The 20,860-nt window shown below is 38.2% G+C and overlaps 3 protein-coding genes and 1 pseudogene across 3 annotated transcripts; 2 read left to right on the top strand and 2 right to left on the bottom strand.

The window, feature by feature from the left end:
- Positions 1-3,726: 3,726 nt before the first annotated feature.
- Positions 3,727-17,072, bottom strand: LOC121791531 (annotated as a pseudogene).
- Positions 9,914-11,272, top strand: LOC121791526 (probable protein phosphatase 2C 33). The gene is made up of 4 exons (XM_042189456.1): positions 9,914-9,994; positions 10,263-10,430; positions 10,612-10,848; positions 10,925-11,272. Exons 1-4 carry the CDS (start codon positions 9,935-9,937, stop codon positions 11,117-11,119), a joined length of 660 nt encoding a protein of 219 aa, XP_042045390.1. The 5' UTR covers positions 9,914-9,934; the 3' UTR covers positions 11,120-11,272.
- Positions 13,877-15,383, bottom strand: LOC121791527 (aspartic proteinase 36-like). Its single transcript, XM_042189457.1, has 4 exons — positions 15,339-15,383; positions 15,045-15,169; positions 14,541-14,612; positions 13,877-14,246 (listed from the first exon to the last, which is right to left on the bottom strand). Exons 2-4 carry the CDS (start codon positions 15,058-15,060, stop codon positions 14,098-14,100), a joined length of 237 nt encoding a protein of 78 aa, XP_042045391.1. The 5' UTR covers positions 15,061-15,169; positions 15,339-15,383; the 3' UTR covers positions 13,877-14,097.
- Positions 17,073-17,743: 671 nt separating the features above from the next.
- On the top strand, positions 17,744-20,179 carry LOC121791530. The gene has a single exon (XM_042189460.1). The coding sequence runs from the start codon at positions 17,744-17,746 to the stop codon at positions 20,177-20,179; it is 2,436 nt and encodes an 811-aa protein (XP_042045394.1).
- Positions 20,180-20,860: the final 681 nt, after the last annotated feature.

Here is a 20,860-nt window from a genome sequence, read left to right as displayed (position 1 = left end):
CTTCCCGAAATAAATTCTCCGGAAAGACTGGTGGGGACACTGTCTTCTCTTAAGTACCAGACTCCCAACAGAATTTATTAGTTGGTGTGCAAAACACTACTACCAAACCCGCAAATAATATTGAATACAATATCACAACAGAAAATAAAACCCAAAAATAAATGCCGAACAAAATAAATAATAAAGAAAGAATACACCCGAGACTTTGATAACGGAGTTCGGCCAAAGTGCCTACGTCTCCGAGCACCCTCTGCAGAGCCTGTTATATTTAGACGGAGAAGATAATACAAATTTGGGATGTTTTACAAATGAGGGAGGAGTGCTCCTTTTATAGGCAGCTACTCCCCCCAACTTCTTACTCCCCATCGATGTGGGATGAGGGAAAGTTTGACAAAAGTCAAAGTTTGTGGGCAAAGGCAACAAACTTCAACAAATCTCCACCTTGGCAAAATTTCAAATCCCGCCGAACATGATTCTTCTCCACCCAAACAAACGACTCGCGGTGCTTTCATATTGGCTCTGTCAAGCACTAGCTCCAATTCGCAGAATATTAACCAAGTCCAAACAATGTTCAAACTTGGCTCTCGTTACCACCTTGGTCAATATATCTGCAGGATTCTCCAAAGTCGGAACCTTTCTTATGACAATTTTCTCTTCTTCGAGAATTTCCCGCACAAAATGATAGCGAACATCAATGTGTTTCGTCCTTGCATGAAAGACCTGATTCTTTGCTAAATGAATAGCACTCTGGCTGTCAGAATATACTTCAAGTTGTTTCTGACCAACCCCTAATTCTTTCAGCAACCCATGAAGCCAATGTCACGACCGCCCTCTAGGGTTAGTAAAAGCGGGCGATCGTGATTAAGGGACTTAAATGAACAGACAAAGAAAAGTAGGGTTTCAATAAAGGTTTGACCAAATATTAAAGTTTAATAATTAAACGACCAAGGGTATTTATGTTTAATAAATGAAAAGACCAAAGGTTTGACATTATTCAAAAGATAACGAGTTTTCGACATCCAATTAAACAGTTTCCAAGTTTAACGCAAGTAAGTAAAGAAAACATCACAGCGGAAGCATCCAAGAGAAGAGTGCAGTCATGTGTGAGGACACAACGACACTCGGAGTTTCAAAAAAAAACAACCATAGTATATTATTAATTCTGCTCATCACCACCAACCACCCGTTGTCGCTCAACCTGCACATAGAGAAAACACATGCAGGGCTGAGTACTTATGAAAATACTCAGTGGCTCATGCCGAAAACATTTTCAAATAAGAGTATATGTTATCATGCCATATGTAAGTAACCATCGGGGTTTTAACTTTAGAAAGGCCTGAGGCACCAAAATATTTTCCATTATTCAAAATCTCGACTGCGCAGTCATTTTTCCCATAGACGTCAACCATATCTGCTCATACATGACAAGGAATGCGGCCGCAAACCAGGTCACTAGACCGGCCAGCCCATACGCTAGCACACGGTCTACCATAGGTGTACACTAATCCAAGTAGGGCTTGCGGCCCTACGAGGACCCGAATTCGATTTAAATAATGGTGGCAAAAGCCACATCAAATAGGCACGTTATAACAAAGCACGGCATGATAAACTTAGTAATTTCCATCGACAAAGTAATTAGGACATGGTCCTTAGTTAAAAGAAAGCCCACCTCGACCGTTTAGATTTTAAGTACTGCTTTCCCTTTGTTATCACGCTTCGCGCACGAGTTATCACCTTTAGATAATATGTATTACCAATCAGTCACAAACATTGAATCATCATTATGCATGTCCCCACGTTTTTCCTTTATCCCCTTCGACAAAAGGAAACACACCATAGCATTCATCCTTGAATAACACATCACTTCATCATAGAGTGGTTCTTAAACACTTATATAAATCATGTATATCATTTCACATTACAACATAGTTGCTTTTGTAAAGATAGAAATCTGGCAGCGCTGCGATATCATTTTGTAAAAATCATTAAAAATTCACCCGACTTCCGTTGGGGCTAAAATTTTGCCAAACTGCAGTAGATTAATCAAATAACTTCCAGTTTAAAAATCACGTCAAAATAACCTTTTTAGGTTGGTCAAATCGAAAACGTAACCTACTGGTTGAGAAAATATTTTCGGGCAGAACTGCGCAGTTAACTTCAAAAATTTATCAAAAATTCGTCCTTTGTCCAAATGGGTTGAAATTCACACACAACACAGAAGACACCATGAAGTTTACTCAGAAAAAGGAATCGGACAAAAAGGAGTTCATTTGGTTGGTTGAATACGCGTCGGAGTCTACTGTCCGATCTCACTTTTTTTCATGTTTCAAAATTCTTATTAGGGTTTTATCTCCATTCATTCAAACACAACCTTTTCATGCTTCTAATACACATATATGCTTAAAATAGTTCTCACACTCATGTTTTCATATAATCACACATCATTCACCAATGATTTATTTAGACTTCACGAAATTGTATTCAAAACGCATACACACATACAAACACAAATTCCCCACCGATTAAACCCTTAGATTTGAAATCCCTACACTCACTATATGCATGAGGGAGTCAAAACAAACTTTGTATGGACAGGAGGAGGAATAGAGGTTTGATTGTACCTTTCTTGATCGAATCAATCGGTAGAACCAATAGAAATCTTGATTCTTCAACAAACTTTTGGCAAGAATGAAAGATCTTGAGTGGAGTAGAAGAACAAGTGGAGAGGATTGGAGAGGGGATGGGGCGTGTGTGAGGGAGAGAGAGGCGTGAGATTTGGGGGGCTAGGGTTAGGTTTTGGTTTTATCACTACTTATAGAGTTATAGCATGTTTGGTAGGGTGGATAACTCGTCTAGGGATGTAATACCATGTCTTTTTTTGTTCATGGAATTCCATCCCTAGATGAGTTATCTCCCATACCAAACATGCGCTTAGAATTAAATCCTCCAATTAATTGCATGAAGATATGGTGAATTAATTAAAAGATATTTGAAGGAGATTTGGGGGAGGAATTGGCGTGAACTATGGGGAGAAATAAGGAGGATATTTCGAAAATTATGGCTAATTAATTAGCCTATGATTTTATTTGGTATTTCGCGGAGTAGAATAAAATAATACGGAGCAGAAAAATTAATAAAATCCTCCCAAATTAGTAGGAAGTAGGCGTGTGATTTTGGTTCCTCCCACAAGGAAAAATTTCTAAATCTTTAATTGAATAAAGTAAGGCAAGATTTGCTAGGATATTCCAATTCATTCATGGAAAGAAATAAGTAAGGAATCAAGTAAATAATAATTAATTTCTCCCCTCCCAAAAATTAGGAGATTTCGAAATCTTCCTTGGAGTAGTATAGGGATCAAAAATTTTCATGGAGAAATAAAGAATAATTGGCTTTGAACTTAATTTGGATAATTATCCCAAACAAATAATTAAATCCAAGGAAAATAAAATTTTTCTCCAATAATTAATGGTGGTCGAAAATTCCAATAAAATGGGCAAGGTAATTATTGATGATCCTATTTAAATATCACTCCCCAAAATAAAAATATAATTTACGGCAATATATATTTCATTCCGCATCAATTAATTAAAGCCACATCATAAATCAACGAATTTGACTCGGTCAAATCAAAATTAGGTCACCAAGGAATCACATAACAATTCGTCATTTAATTCGCGGCATTAAAAGAAATTAAAGCAATCGTCTTAGGGTTCGAAAAGTGGGGCGTTACAGCCAAACTGCCTCCTTCACGGCTTCAGTAATGGCCATGTACTCTGCCTCTGTCGTAGACAAAGCTACCGTTGACTGCAGGGTAGACTTCCAACTAACTGGCGCACTCGCTAAAGTGAACAAATGGCCAGTAGTAGATCTTCGCTTATCCAAATCACTAGCATAGTCGGAATCACAATATCCAACTGCAAAATGACCAAGTGATTTATCCTGCTCAAACAATAAACAAATATCTACAGTATCTTTGATATACCGCAAAATCCATTTCACAGCTGGCCAATGACCCTTTCCTGGATCATGCATGTATCTGCTCACAATACCAACGGCCTATGAAGTGTCTGGTCTTGTACACACCACTGCATACATCAAGCTTCCAACTGCGTTAGCATAGGGAACTTTTGCTATATATCCTCGCTCATCTTCCGTATTTGGAGATAACTGAGAACTAAGTTTCAAATGAGGAGCAAGTGGGGTATTTACAGGTTTGGAATCATCATTTATACCAAAAGACTGTAGTACTTTGGTCAAATACTGTTTCTGTGTCAGCCAAAGCTTGTCTCCTTCTCTATCTCTTGTTATCTCCATGCCGAGAATCTTCTTGGCTTCCCCCAAATCCTTCATCTCGAACTCTTTACTCAACTGAGCCTTCAATCTGTCAATCAACTTGGCTCTATGATGCTATCGGTATATCATCAACGTATAAGAGTAGGTAGATGTAGGAACCATCTTGAAGTCTGCGCAAATACACACAGTGGTCGTATTTGCTTCTTGTGTACATCTGATCCTTCATAAATTTGTCAAACCGTTTGTACCACTGTCTTGAAGACTGCTTCAATCCATACAACGATTTGTATAATTTGCAAACCCAATTTTCTTTACCAGCAACCTTGAATCCCTCCGGTTGGGTCATATAGATTTCCTCCTTCAAATCACCATGTAAAAACGTGGTCTTCACATCAAGTTGACCTAGCTCCAAATTCAACTGCGCTACCAAAGCCAACAAAAATCTAATGGAGGAATGTTTAACAACATGAGAAAATAAAATACATCATTGTAATCAATTCTCTCCTTCTGAGCGTAGCCTTTAGCTACCAATCTTGCTTTGTAGCGAACATCATCTCTGTCAGGAAATCCCTCTTTCTTTGCAAAAACTCATTTACATCCAATTGTCTTCCTGCCTTTCGGCAATGGCATCAGCTTCTACGTCTTGTTCTTCTGAAGAGATTGCATCTCTTCTTCCAAAGCACCTTTCCAACCATCGCTTTCTGAACTTTCAATAGCTTTTGAAAATATACATGGAACATCATCAACAACTGGAAGCGCATATGCTACCATATCCGCAAATCGAGCAGGTTTCTTATTTTCCCGCCTCATTCGCCTGACTGCAATTGGCTCTGATTGTTGCGAAGGTTCTTGGGGTAGAACCTCTTCATCATCTGACTCTTCTTCTTCCGTAGGAGAGTCATTTGTGGTGTTCGTAGTTGGGATCACAACTGCTTCTTCGAACTCCGCCTGCTTTGGTGTATACTCCACCTGCTGCAAAGTATCACTACTATTTGGATTTACCTTATTCAACATGGAAGATTCATCAAAGGTAACATCCCTACTTACAATCGTCTTCTTAGACTCCAAACACCATAACCGATATCCTTTAACACCAGCACTGAAACCCATAAACAAAGCCTTCTTTGCACGTGGATCCAATTTTGACTCAGTCACATGATAATATGCAATAGAACCAAAAATACGCAAAGAAATCATAATCAGTTGCAGGTTTACTGGACCATACCTCTAAAGGAGCCTTGCCATCAATGGCAGAACATGGCAAACGATTGACACTGTGTTGAGCGTATGTGATGGCCTCAGCCCAAAATTTCCTGTCTAGCCCAGCATTAGACAGCATACAACGAACTTTCTCCACTAGTGTTCGATTCATACGCTCTGACACTCCATTCTGCTGTGGTGTATTTCTCACTGTGAAGTGCCGAACTATGCCACACTCCTGGCATACATCTTGGAAAGGATCACTCTTGTATTCTCCACCGTTGTCAGATCGGAGAACATTGATCTTCCTCCCCATTTGATTTTCAACTTGAGCTTTGCATTTCAGAAAAATCCCAAGGACTTCATTTTGCTCTTCATGGTGTACACCTAAACCCTCCTGGAAAAATCATCAACAAAACTGACAAAATAGTGTCTACCTCCAAGTGACAGAGTCTTGGCAGGCCTTGTTGACGACCTGTTGCCACTAATGCTTCGTCTGTAACTGATTTGCCTTTCATTTTATCTGTCTTTCGCAATTCATGACTATACAAAGCAGAACATGCAGTATCTAAAGACACATTCTCTTTACCGTGGAGTGATGTGGTCTCCAGATGTTCAAATTCATCAGGTAGAGACGACAACAACATCAATGTCAGATCCTCATCCTCAAATTTCACATCTAAATTTAGCAGGTCTGCTACTAATTGGTTAAACAAAGTCATGTGTTCCTTCATAGTGGTACCTGGTCGGTATTCAAATCGGAACAACCTTTTCTTCATAATGAGCTTATTCTGACCACTCTTCTTCAGAAATTTGTCCTCCAGTGTCTTCCACAATCTATGTGCAGAAGTCTCATTCTTGACAGCATACTTCTGCTCCCTGGATAGACACGACTGAATTGTTCCACAAGCTAACCGATTTATGGTACTCCAATCTTTATCATCTATAGCTTCTGGTTTCTTTTCTTCAATGGCAATGTCAAGACCCTGCTGGAAAAGAGAGTCTAGAACCTCCCCCTGCCACATACCAAAATGGCCAGTACCATCAAATATCTCCACCATCAATTTCATGTTTGACAGTGGAGACCTCGACCACAATGACGAAGAACTAGCCTTGTTTTCTTGATCTTTACCCGCCATTACAGACTCTAAATAAAGTATTCAATATTACAAACAAACAGAACCAAGGACGAACCTTTGGCTCTGATACCACTTGTTGAGAAAACCGGATAATTTTCTCTCAAATAGTGAAATGAACCGATTCAGTAATTTCAGAGTTAACCCAACGGGGTCTACTCGATAAAATTACTTCCCCAAATAAATTCTCCGGAAAGACGGGTGGGGACCTGTCCTCTCTTAAATACCAGACTCCCAACAGAATTTATCAGTCGGTGTACAAAACACTACTACCAAACACGCAAATAATATTGAATACAATATCACAACAGAAAATAAAACCCAGAAATAAATGCGGAACAAAATAAATAATAAAGAAACAACACACCCGAAACTTTGATAACGGAGTTCGGCCAAATTACCTACGTCTCCGAGCAACCTCTGCAAAGCCCGTTATATTTAGATGGAGAAGAGAATACAAATTTGGGATGTTTTACAAATTAGGGATGAGTGCTCCTTTTATAGGCCGCTACTCCCCCAACTTCTTACTCCCCATCGACGTGGGATGAGGGAAAGTTTGACAAAAGTCGAAGTTTGTGGGCAAAGGCAACAAACTTCAACAAATGCACTATACCTAATCCCAAAATCACATCATAAAATACAGGAAATCACCAATATGTAGTCAATCCAAGAAAAATAACATAATCTAATAAAGTTTCTTCCCAAAAAAATCACAATCCCCAAAAAAACAGAATAAGAATCAGTAAGTGCATTATCCTGCTAATCCAACAACCAAACGCACAAAATGCAAAACCATCACAATCCAAAAGAAAACTTGATCTAAACCCTAAACAAGAATCAGTTGCTTCAGTTAAACAATATAAATTGCAATGCATTTAGCCCACGGATCAGAATCACATTTTATCCACGGAAATAGGTATATTAAAATCTAAAAACGCAGAAATGTACCTGGAATCAGAGGTTTTCACGAGTTCCCCCTTCAGTGAAGATATGGAAAGAGTATCCGCCTTCTTCCTACTTCTTGTCTACTATAGTACTGATGCAGGAAAAAGATTAATCAAGAGAAGGAATTTGGTAGCGGTTGCATATCCCCCTTCTTAATATGTGGAATTTCTTTTTCCCACCAAAAAGCCGTTAAATTCCCCCGCTTCATTGTTCCTTTCTAATAAATATCTCTAAAATTAATAATCTATGAAATAGTGAATTAATCATGTTTTGTGTGTCTAATTGTGAACACTTTAATAAATTAATTTGCATTTCTCTTTAAAAAAACACTCAATGTTATAACCAAAATATAGTATTAATTATGTCTATTTGATTAAGTAACGAAAGATTGAGATCGAGTTTTAAAATTTTTGAATTTAAAAAGACGGAGTATACTATTTTAAGGCGTTTTAATTGATAATACTTACGATTTGTTTAGAATAAATTAACCAAAAAGCCTTTATAATGACTTTTTTGTATTTTGAAAATCCATCCAATTTCTTTCATCAATTTTTTAATCTAATAGTTAAGAATTGATCTTCCTTATAACATTAATACAAAATGCATTTATGTAAGGACCCCAAATTACAGAACTTAAGAGTGATACTCCAATTATTTGCAAAAACAAATAGTAGTAGTAGTACTACTAACTAATTTAAAATGAACGAATTCTATAACAGAAATCAATGGACATTTATTTGCATGATAATTGGATGGTCGGATTATTTTTGTTTGAATATTATAAAAAATGAGAAAGACCGCAGTAATTAATTATATTATTAAATCGTTATGAAGAAAACAGAAATTAACAATAAATTGAATTCTCTGAAGTCTGAAATCTCGTAACAGAATCCCCAAATTTTCAAATTTGGATGCGGTTAGTATAACTAACTTCAAATTATTTTACATTCTGCACCTTCTTAATCTGGAATATCTTTTTTTCGCCCCAAAAAAGCCGTTATTTTACCCCGCTTCACTATTCATTTTTTGTATATTCACTCTCAAATAAATTTAATTAATCTTGTTTTGGTGTCACTAATTATTACCACTTTCTAGTAAATACTATCTTTATAATCTATCTAAGAATAATTGCAAGTAAAACAAAAATGAGTAAAAACAATTATCTCATATCATTGAAAGAGAGAATTAAAACTAATATATAAATCTTATGGGCCTCTCCTCCTATTATCATTTGGTCTTAGGATGGAATCCCATAGATTTCTATCAATTTATTTATTTTTCTCTCGTATTAAGGATGTATTTTGTGACTAGAGACATGTAGTAATATTTTTCTAATTCGGTGACCTAAAATGTACAAAATGCATTTTTAAGAGAGTAATGACATGATAAACTTATTTTTTCCACTCTCGCTCGTTCTAATTTTGCCATTTTTGTCCGTAACTTAAAGATAGGTACAATGGATTTATGAAAAAAGTTCACTATAAATAATGAGGGTTCCACCATCCATTAATATTACTTTTACCTTTTTCTCACATATTTTACCAATTATGCATTAAAATTCGTACAATTTCAAAATACTCCATCCGTTTCCTAAAAATAGGAAGTTTGAAAACTGCATAGGTTTTAATGCAAAAATTGGTAAAGTAAGAAATATGGGGAGAAAAAGTATTGGATAGTGTTATTGGATTGTGGGTTCCATTTCCTAAAATGAAAATTTTCTATTTTTAGGTAACGGACCAAAAAATGAAAGAATTTCTATTTTTTAGAAACGGAAGGAGTACCTATTTTCTTAGAACAAAGGAAGTATATCCAATTTTGTTTTGGATAGTATATGAATTAATTAGCAACACTAAAGCTATAGAAATTAAATTTATATATATCAATATGAATAATAAAAGTTAGTTGAAGTCTTAAATATGTCTGAATTTTTCTACTCCATACATTAAATTTATACTTATGCACACACATTTCTCTATTAAAAATGGAAGTATCTTGCCTATACTACGTGATTGTATTGATGCGAGAAGAACTATGAATATGAATTACGAGCTCAAATTTGATTAATTCTAAAAAATAATTGTAAAACCACATAAAAATAATTTATAGTGGGAAGTGAAATATATAATCCCAAATAATTAGTTAATAGTGCAGCTACTTTTAGGGGATAGTTGAATATGGATAGGAAATATAGTTTGGATCATAATCCCGTTACCACTTTAACAAATCCAAAATTAGGTCGAGAAGCTGAGATTCAAAAATTTAAATAGGCGATTTATTAGTATATATATTGAGAGATGAGAGCATAAGGAGGAGTACCTATTTGTATTTGTATTGAATATCATCACTCTGATTCATCAACCATGGGATGCTGCTTTTCCTCCCAAAGTCTGTCCATGCATAATCCCCGGATTTTTACGCAGGTTATTAGCAAACACACGTCTTCTCAATCTCATTACATCATTCTATTCTATTGTCATTCTATTCTATTGTATTGTACTGTACTCCTCATAGTTGAAGCGAAACGAGTTTAAGAAATGAATATTTAGTGTTTTAAGAGAGTAAAATAAGAGTGAAAAAAGTATTACCATATATAGAAATGAGTCAAGAACTTTCCAACATGAAAAATGACGTTGTATTGAAATTGTATTGTATTGTATTGTATAGTTATAATGAATTGCAACATTGCAGTACGGGCATGGGAGGATAGAGTCGAGCTTCTGTATGGCGCATTACGGCAATGGCCCTATGCCTTACCTTAGTAAGGTTGTCCAAAATGTTGTCGATGCGACGGGCCAAGACACCAATTTTGATTGCTACTGCAGTACGACTACTACAGCAATCACCCTCTGTAAACAGGTTCACACATTTGTTCCTTACTTAATAATACTACAATTCCATCGTCAATGATAGAAATCCATAGGTTCCGGTTCTCTTTATACATTGTATTATGTTTTTTAGTTTCAATTTCTAACAGTCAACACCACTACACTACATATAATGGCTTGGCTTGAGATTATTTAGTAGTATTATTCTATAGGGGGAAGATCTTACAATTGCACAAATTGGGAACTCGGGAGCTGTGGTAGGGATGAGAGACAAGAATAATGCATTAATTGCAGTGCGCTTGACTGCCAATCTCAAGCCTATCCAAAATTGTCGTACATTAGCTAAGCCACACAATCGCAAGGAAGCTCGCGACATCATACCCGCACCTATTATCTACCACAGGCGCATCACTGATCAAGACGACTTTGTAGTGTTAGCAACGGGCGAGGTAACTACCTAACTAACATCTCTACCTACTATTTTTCTATAAATTATCTACTACAGTAGTTCATTTTGAATCTTAGGTATGGGAGGTGCTCTCGATCGAGCAAGTGGTAGCTATCGTGGCCACGGGGCCTAGAGGCTCGGCAGCTAAAGCAGTAGTGGATGCAGCAGTTGCAGTATGGTCGAATGAGCATCCAAATGCCGAGGTTGATGATTGTGCAGTGGCTTGTCTCATTCTCAGACCAACCACCAATTCAACACCACACTCAATTTAGGAAAAGACATTTGCTAAATCAATAGGAGTAGCTAGTTTCATTCACAAGTCTTCAAACTACTAAATGTGTGGGATGCTATTCAAGCTTCCTAGCTCATAAGTAAGAGATATGTAGTGTTAGTAGAATGTGAGGTTCATATTATTAGTAGTGTTTAATGGCATAAGTGGTAAATTAAATGATGTGTATGGTTATTGTTTTGTTGAAAACTTATCATAAATAGCTGTGATCTATTTTTTGTGGACGTCCAAAAATGAAAATTGTGATCTATGTTTTGTGGACGATGGGAGTATTTTTTTTTTTGGCAAATAATAACTAATAAATTTACAAATATATGAATGAATATTGCTAAAAAATCTTGTTATTATTGCTTACCATCACAATTATGTGTCAATAGTTTAGAAGTTTCAATTATGTATAAATAGTTTATAAGTTATTTAGATGAGATTCATTCATTACTAAAGAGCTATGGATGGATGTTGCACAACAAGTGCAAGTCTTTATTAAGAAAGCAAGTTAAACCTCAATGCATTAACATAAAGTAAAACACAGAACAACAAATTATTATAATAAAATGAAAAATATAATCTAATAATCTGGTAAATCAGAACCGGATCTTCCAATATTGTGGGACGAATATGTAATTTAAATAAATATGTAGGTATAATTAAAAATGTATATAAAGTATATAAATATGGAATATTTTTTTGGGTTTGAATTTGGAGTAAATAATTGGAGTAAAACTACTTTTTGGCGTGACTCATACTAAAAAATGGGTTTGAGTTTGGTGTAAATGGTTGGAGATGGCCTTATTGATAAATAATTGAAGAGGTGCGTGTGGTGAGTAGTTCAAGAAAAATAAATAAAACAAAATCGTCATTAATTAAGGCTAAGTACAAATTGCAAAATTTAGCTAAACTTTATTTGGTAAGTTACATTGGTATTTTTTTGTAATGTTGTTTCATAATTTTGTGCGTGAAATTACAATGCATAGAAGCATGGAATTGTCTTCGAATTTGGACTACTAAACGTGAACAAATAAAAAATTAAAATAAAAAATGACACAGACACAAATATAACAAGTTGCAATAGACAAATATATGGACCACGTCATCCTTGAGTGCAACATGTGGAGAAAAATTTCATATACCACATGGCAATCTTATTTGGTGTGCCTCACTAATGATATCTTGCCAAATGAAAATGTATAGCATATATAGCCAAATGATTATAATGGCATAATATGATATTTTAAGAAAATTTTTATGTTTCCATATATATATACACAACCATATATACACAATACGCTTAAATTATTAATCATTCATTTCAATGAAAAAAGACATTAACTGTCAATTGAGATTTGATAATCACACTCTTTTTATATTATGTTTTTTTTCTTTTTTTACTTGAGTACATATTTATTCATATTTTATTCTTCATCGCCTAATTTTCTAGAATCGTATGTATCAAAATTTGGTCTTTTTTTTGTTCAAGTAAATATATTCTTCACTATATTTATAATTTATTAAATATATCTTCATACTATATGTTTAACTTTTATCTTCATTATTTTACAATTATTTTTTACAGTTAAGTAACTACTATAAATTAAAGACGACATATTTATGCCTACTAAAGTTTTACTATCTTCTTAGATTTATAGTTGGTGTTTCTTTATTAAGATAACCTTATTTTAATTGCATAAAATAAGATTGTAATCCTTAATTTGAATACCCTAATAAATAGTAGTAGAATTTAAACTTTTTAAATTCATAATAAATTTTATTCATATATTATTTATTGTATAAAATCCATCAAGATCGTTTTATTATTATTAACTATTTTAATCAATATTTTAACTTAACATATAATCTTTATATAGTTTATAGTAATTCATATATTAAATTTATTGTGTGCAATGTTAACATATTTTAATTTATGAATACATCAATAAAAAGATAAATATCCCCATAAAATAAATAAATATAATTTATATTTTATAAAGATATCAATATAAAAAATCAGTCTCGATTAATAAATTGGTGGTGCAATATGATAATCATTTTAGTGTTCACGTTAAAAGAAATTGTATACTATGGAATAGGGATGGTTTCCATTATATTACAGGAGAATGTCTTTTTCCAAATATTTATGCCTCCATAAAAATGAATAAATATGACACTCAAGTGAAAAAAAAAGCATAATACAAAAAAGAGTTTGCTTACTAAATCTCAATAGCAGTTAACGACTTTTTTAATTAAAATGAATGATTAATAATTTAAGCTTATTGTGTGTGTATATATGGGAATATAAAAATTTCCTAAACGCATCATATTATGTCATTATGATCATTTAGCCATGTATGCTATATATTTCTATTTGGCAAGATATCATTAGTGAGGCACACCAAATAAGATTGCCATGTGGTATACATAGACTGAGAATTTTTTCTCGCAACATGTGCTACCCCCATTCAAAATTTCCACATTAATATTAATGTTCAATTATACTCCCTCCGGCCTAAAAAAAGTAGTAGTATAAAATAAGAACATTTGGGATGACATGAAAATTAATGCATAATTAACAAAGTAAGAGAGATGTGAAAAAAGGATAGTTAAAATAGTGTTAGTGGATAATGAGACCCATATTATTATTAGTGTTTAATGGTAGATCTTAGTAGTATAAATTGTATATACTATATAAGGTTGGGTGAACTTTCTATAAATGGAACAAATGAAAGAAACTGAAGTCATTCACTTTACATTGCTTGGGTAATTTCTATACCATCAAAATGAAATAAGTCTCACATTTCAATCAAATCTTTTAAAAGCAGCAATCTCTTGAGGATTAACGTAAAAGAAACTATTCTCACATTTCCACCATTCTTAGACACTACATTTCACCTTGCAACATGGAGATCCGATCCATGGCCAAGCCATTCACTATACGAAACGACCATATGCTTCTCGTTCGAGTGCTCACACGATCAGGCTGAGAACAACGGCTACTAACATAAGGGTAGAAACAATGTCAGCTCTCAAATTGGTGGAATCGAAAGATATGTCGTGGGCGACAACATCATAAGCATTCCCGGTCGCATTGTCCCTCACTTTGATGCTCGATGAACCTGAAATCAGATAATAAGCCGAGCTACGTGTGAGCTACTTGAATTTTGATCCAGAAAAAGGACTGTTAGATATTCAACCGTGCAACAAGCAAGCCAAACTCGAGCCTATAGGTATTTTTGAACTTTAACTATATATTAAACGAGCCAAGCTCGATCTAGTGGATGCATGAGGTGAATGGTTTCCGGTTGATGCAAACTCGAGCCTACTACTGCTCGGCTCGGCTCGACTCATTTACAACCCTGATGCGGATAAATAGAGGAAATGAGAAAAGAAAAAGTGACAGCCATACTCACAGTTATATTGCACCCATCCTATCGTCTGATTTTCAACATCATATACAGCAAGCTTGTCTGATAAGGCAATATCTACAAGTCATAGATGATCAAACATTTAACATCCTTCAACTTACGCAATTAGTAAAAAAACATCAATCTTTTCAAGGTATATATATGAATATTGTACAGTAATAATAGTATGAAAGTATAGTCTAGGTATACACAGCATAGACGAAGGTCGTTTTAGAAAAGGCGATGCACTTGTGAATATCCGTCTGACAGGTCAAAATAGGATTATGACCTGTTTGGCAGATCTCTGCCTGTTGGACCGTCTTACACAAGACTCGCCCGAAAAGTTGTAAACTAGATTATTAAAGCCATTGCCACTCACGCCACTCACTTTACAGAACCTATATGTGGAATTCTACACACCCCTCCAGACTAGTGTAACTCGTCGTCGATGAAAATGAGAAATCGAGTTCCATAAATCAAATTCGTGTTAATATCTGAGTATATTATTACGTGTTAATATCTGCATGATGTCGAGTAGCTAAGTGAAGGGGGTATGCGCCTCCTAACAGAGTTAATTCCTGCCCATCCAATGCGTCCATTCCACTGACCTGCCACCCAATGCAATATTCTGTATCCTGTGAATTCAACTATGTGGCATAAGAGGGCCAGTTAAGACGGATAAACGATGCATTAAGATTTATGAGCTAAGAAATTTAGGATATTTTCATATCCGGATTAAAGTGAAATTGCCTCTGGAACCATATGTACTAATTAACAGTGAAGTGTACAACCGAGTTTACTTACACGAACTTCAAACAGATAGTTGTGGGGGCAAACTGGCAGTGGAAGTGAGTTTTTCAAATTGAAAAGTTATAGTAACTGGGAATCCTTCATCAACACACTGCAGCATACATGAAAGAAACAGTTATTTTGTCTAATAATACTATATGAATTTGTTAACGGAAGAAAGTAACACCTGAACCTTATATGAAAGCAAGAGAATTGACTCATTGTAAATCTTTGTGTTGACCCCTATTTTCACATTTTCAAGTCATGTTGATATAAAAAAAACCCATCATAAATGCAGTTCATACATTTTAAAGCCTAGAACTTAAATCCATGTGATACACAGGTTAGCAAAGATTGAGATTCTATTGACATTAGAAACACATTTTAATAAAAATAATTACTACTATAATATTAAGAATCATCTGTAAGGGTGTATGTGTTACCACGTGTGCTATACATATTGCATATGCAAGAAAACGTGCAGAGAAAGATTACTTGGTTACTCACTACACTTACTTGCCGGAGAACCAGAAACATTTGAATTCATCCTCAACCATATGCATTTGCATGTCTGGTTGCAATTCCATCATCTATAGGCATGGACAGATTGAAAGATACTTAGAAATACATGGTTGAGAAGAGCGTATCTATTGTCATTATCATATAAGTCTATATTCTTACAAATTTTGATAATACATGCTTGCATATTTCAATTTCTAAAGGATAGTTTGATATAGGAAGTGGACCATATATAAAGAATTCGTAATAAAGGCCAAGGAACAAATCTAGACCATTTTTGCTCAGAATGAAACGGATACCTTATTGATAAGCTGCTCATACATGTCGGACGGAAGATAGGCCAGGGTCGTACCACTATCAATTATGGCCATCCTAGGGGTCCCTACAAATGAGCTTGCTGGGAGGTTTAGAAATTTATCACCCACCTGAACTCCTTTTAGAATAACATTATAATGAGGCCTAAGATAAGATTAAAAGTTCAATCAGATAATATCCAAAAAAATAAAAAATAATGGATTTTATTACTTGCGAGGTGCTACTATTTAACATTTACCCACATAACATTTGGCACATTTGTTACCTTAGGTATTTAAAGGTTAAACATTTAGTATGAATTGTGTAATTACCACTAACAAAAGACCTAAATGTTTAACCATGCATAATGGACCAATTTGGTACCTTTGGTAGCTAAACTTGGCTCTAAATTTAGAGTCTAAATTATGTGACGATATCTAATGTCGAACATGAGCTCGTGATATAAGCACTGTATCTAGCTGAGATTCAACCTTCAAAGAAGTGTAACCAATTTAACTCTCACATAAAACTGCTCTGAAAACTTAGTCTCGGTAAATAACCAATTTAAAGAATAGATTCTGGATATAGCAATAAAAATGCAAAGAATAATACGATGTCATGTCACAACAATAGAAATACAAAAGAAGGTATGAATTCACTTACTGATTTGGAACTAGTGGCACTCTACCTACTGTAGGCTGCACGACCTCTCCCACAGCATAAATGCCACCTCCCTTCTTACCGTCCAAGCAATGTGAAAAGATCATTTTCACCTTTCCAGCCAAAGAAAGCTGTGAAAGAATGGATGTATCATGTATTTGCTTGTCCAAGACCTACAATCCCATCAACAGCCTGAGAAGATGAACCTAACTCTCCAGATTGTTTTAGCTGAACACCTAACTTAGATAAAAAAGAGGAACAAGTTAAAATGCGCATAATTATGTTCTTCATGGAACTGGAGATATGACAGTCTAAAGCAATAAAAGGCACACAATATCCTGTTCCACTTGGAACTCAATGTAATTTAGCAGCTAAAAAATCTCAACCACTGAATCATTTAATAAATCTTATGCCAAGAATATCCATAGAGACACAACTTAATCAAAATCACAAATGCTACGAAAAATAGGTGAATAAAGAGCATGCAACATGGCTTAATGCAATTTTCAGCAAATGTAAGATGTCTTCTAATACGGGTCCAAGCTGGAAGGTCTACAGGCGTGGGGATAGGAGGGTAGTTTGGCCGGCTGAGGGAAACAAGGAAGCAGCTGGAAAAGTAGTTCAAGCGGCAGAGAGAAAGAAGGAGGCAGCTGGGGAAGTTTGAGAGAGAGAAGGCTGTTCGGCTGTTCCTATTTTAATGCATTTTGAATTCAAATAAGTTAGCTAGTAGTTCCTATTTTTCAGTTGTAACCCCAGCGACGAGATAGCTATAAATAGATGTAAACCAAGAAGAAGAGATGATCTCTTTTGGAAGGATCAATTTGTAGGCGACGTAGTCGTTTGGCCTCTTTGTGAGGAGTGTTACTCATTCTTTTCCTTTCAATAAACACTTGAGTTCCCTTTCCTCTTTCACTAGCCTTTACTCTTAACAAATTGGTGCGGTGACGATGGTTGTTTCGAGGACGGATACGCGACTGGATGTGTTGGAGAAGGCTACGGAGGAAATCAACGCTCGGCTACAACTATCAGATGGGCGGGCGATAGCCTTGGAGGCGAAGGTTGACGCCATGGTGGCAGAAATCCGAGCAGGTTTCGCGGCGATCAACGCCAAATCTGGAGGTCCGGGTACAGGCGAGAACGACCCTCCGGAGAGCTCGGAGTCGAACTCGACACCCACGGGAGGCAAGACGCCATCACCAATGCCGACCTTTGAGGGTACTGATGCCCTGGCGTGGCTGGCTCGGGCAGAACAATACTTTTTGATTGCGGGGACAACACCGGAGAATAGGGTGGGCATCGCGATGGTAGCACTGGCAGGCCCAGCCCTTCCGTGGTACCAGCTATTGCGTAAGCGGGTCCCAAATCTCTCTTGGGCTCGTTTTGCACGTGAACTGATGAAGCGCTTCGGTGGCAATGGAGCGCTGGACGAGTATGAAGCCTTCGCCGCGGTGCGACATACCGGATCTCTTGTCGACTACGTGGCTGCTTTCGAGGCACGTCTTGCTCAGGTCCCGGACATAGCCAGCCACCAATACCTCGGGTTTTTCATGGCGGCCCTCCGTCCTGAGGTTCGCCTCCAAATGAAGGCAGCGAAGATCACAACCTACGAGGATGCAGTCGAGCTGGCCCTGGATATCGACTCACTCACAACTGCACACGCCCCAAAGTCAGGTCAGTCGCTCACGCAGGGCAGTTCCCATTCCAGACCGCCGGCGGGATCTTTTTCGAAGGGATATTCCCACACTTCACCAGCGTTGTCTTCAGGCTCGTCTCGCCCTGGACCGAAGCGTTTCCGGAACATGTCCACGGAAGAATATCAGAAACACATCGCGGCAGGCACTTGTTTCAAATGTGGATTGAAATTTGGGCCGACTCATAGGTGTCCCCCCAAGACCTTGAATGTTCTCGTCTGGGACAACGACGACGAGACATCAGATGACACTCCGTTTGACGAACCGGAGACTGCAGACACGGGCCTGGAGCTGCAGCTGTCGGAATTGTCACGGCATGGGATCGACACGTCGCGAACCATGAAACTTTTTGGTACTATCGGGCAACAGAAGGTTAAGGTTATGGTGGACAGCGGCGCCAGTCATTGTTTCATTTCAGAGCAGCTGGCGAGTACGTTGAGGCTACAGATTACCTCGACCTCACCGTACTCCGTTCTACTGGGGGACGGAACGAAACGGCGCGCCAACGGCATTTGCCATCAGGTGCCATTGACGATGGCTTCGGAAACATTTTCCCTATCATGCTACATTTTTCCTCTCCGCAACATTGACGTAATACTGGGGGTTTCTTGGCTTGCCTCTTTGGGAAACGTCCTAGCTAACTGGCTGCACTCATCGATGAAATTTTCAGTCGAAGGCAGGCTGATAACCATTCAGGGAGACCCCACCCTGATGCGCCGCGCATGTTCCCCCCAAGATCTTCGCAGCCTCGATGCCGGGGACTGCTGCTGGGTGCTCCGGTCAGTGGAGAAGGAGGCTGGACCGGACGGGTTCGGGATCAGTAGCTCGCTGCCCGCTGCTGCCCGCTCCGAACTACTGCAATTAGTGGAGGCTTTTCCTTCACTCACACGCCCCGATCCAGGGCTGCCCCCGCCCCGTCACACGGATCACCAAATTCCTCTGCTACCCGGGGCAGAACCCGTCTCAGTTCGACCATACAGGTACAACCATCTGCAGAAGGACGAAATGGAGAAGTTGGTGGCCGAAATGTTGGCGTCAGGAGTAATTCAGCCGAGTACCAGCCCATACTCGAGCCCGGTTCTCTTAGTCCGCAAGAAAGACGGCTCGTGGAGGTTCTGCGTCGACTATAGAGAGCTAAACAAGAAGACAGTCCCGGACAAGTACCCAATTCCGGTCATCCAGGAACTCCTCGATGAATTGCATGGAGCTCGATGGTTCAGCAAGATCGACCTTAAGGCCGGCTATCATCAGATTAGGGTGGCTCAAGACGACGTGCATAAAACCGCATTCCGCACCCACTCAGGGCATTATGAATTTCTGGTCATGCCATTTGGCCTTACCAACGCACCGGCAACCTTCCAGAGTCTGATGAATGATATATTTCGCCCGGCACTGCGAAAATTCGTACTGGTATTCTTTGACGACATCTTAGTGTATAGCGACTCTTGGGAGACTCACATGAGGCACCTTCGGCTGGTTTTCGACTCCCTACACGCCAATTCATTGGTGGTTAATCCGAAGAAGTGCCTTTTGGGACGTGACAGCGTGGAATACCTCGGACATATCGTATCCTATGACGGCGTAAGGATGGACCCAACCAAGGTCTCGGCGGTGCTCCGTTGGCCGACCCTACATCTCTCAAAGGCATCCGGGGCTTCCTCGGCCTCACAGGGTACTACCGCCGTTTTATAAAGAATTATGGCAAAATTGCAGCCCCCCTGACCGCCCTATTGAAGAAGCCGCAGCCCCCCTCAACCAAACCGCGTTGGATCTGGCCAACTGACGCAGCAACGGCGTTTGACTCCTTGAAGGCAGCTCTAACCTCAGCCCCCCTCCTGCGAACGCCGGATTTCTCCAAGGAATTCACTATCGAATGCGACGCGTCGGGCAGAGGCCTGGGCGCGGTCCTAATGCAGGAGCGCCAACCCGTAGCCTACTTCAGCAAGACATTGGCACCTCGGTGGCTAGCAAAATCAGCTTATGAGAAGGAACTATGGCCCTCGTCCTCGCCATCCACCATTGGCGCCCGTATCTGCTTGGCCGTCGTTTTATCGTGCACACAGATCAACGGAGCCTTCGCCAACTGCTGGCACACCCTCTTGCGACCCCGGCACAACAAAATTGGGCTGCCAAGCTATTGGGATATGACTTTGCTATCGTTTACAAGGAGGGGAGATTGAATAGAGCCGCCGATGCCCTTTCTCGAAGGGATGAGACCTCGATCGAACTATCAGCAATCTCTAGGCCGACCTGGCCGGAATGGGCAGCCGTCCAGTCGTCTATCACCGATGATCCGGCATTAGCCAAGATACGGTCCGAGCTGGAGGAAGGGCGTCCGTCGAAGGCCCACTACGAGTTGATCCACGGAGCCTT

The sequence above is a fragment of the Salvia splendens genome, unplaced genomic scaffold (genome assembly GCF_004379255.2).
Source record: "Salvia splendens isolate huo1 unplaced genomic scaffold, SspV2 ctg84, whole genome shotgun sequence".
NCBI lineage: Eukaryota > Viridiplantae > Streptophyta > Magnoliopsida > Lamiales > Lamiaceae > Salvia > Salvia splendens.
The sequence above is the reverse complement of the archived record's forward strand: the minus strand, read 5'-3'. Positions and strand labels throughout refer to the sequence as shown.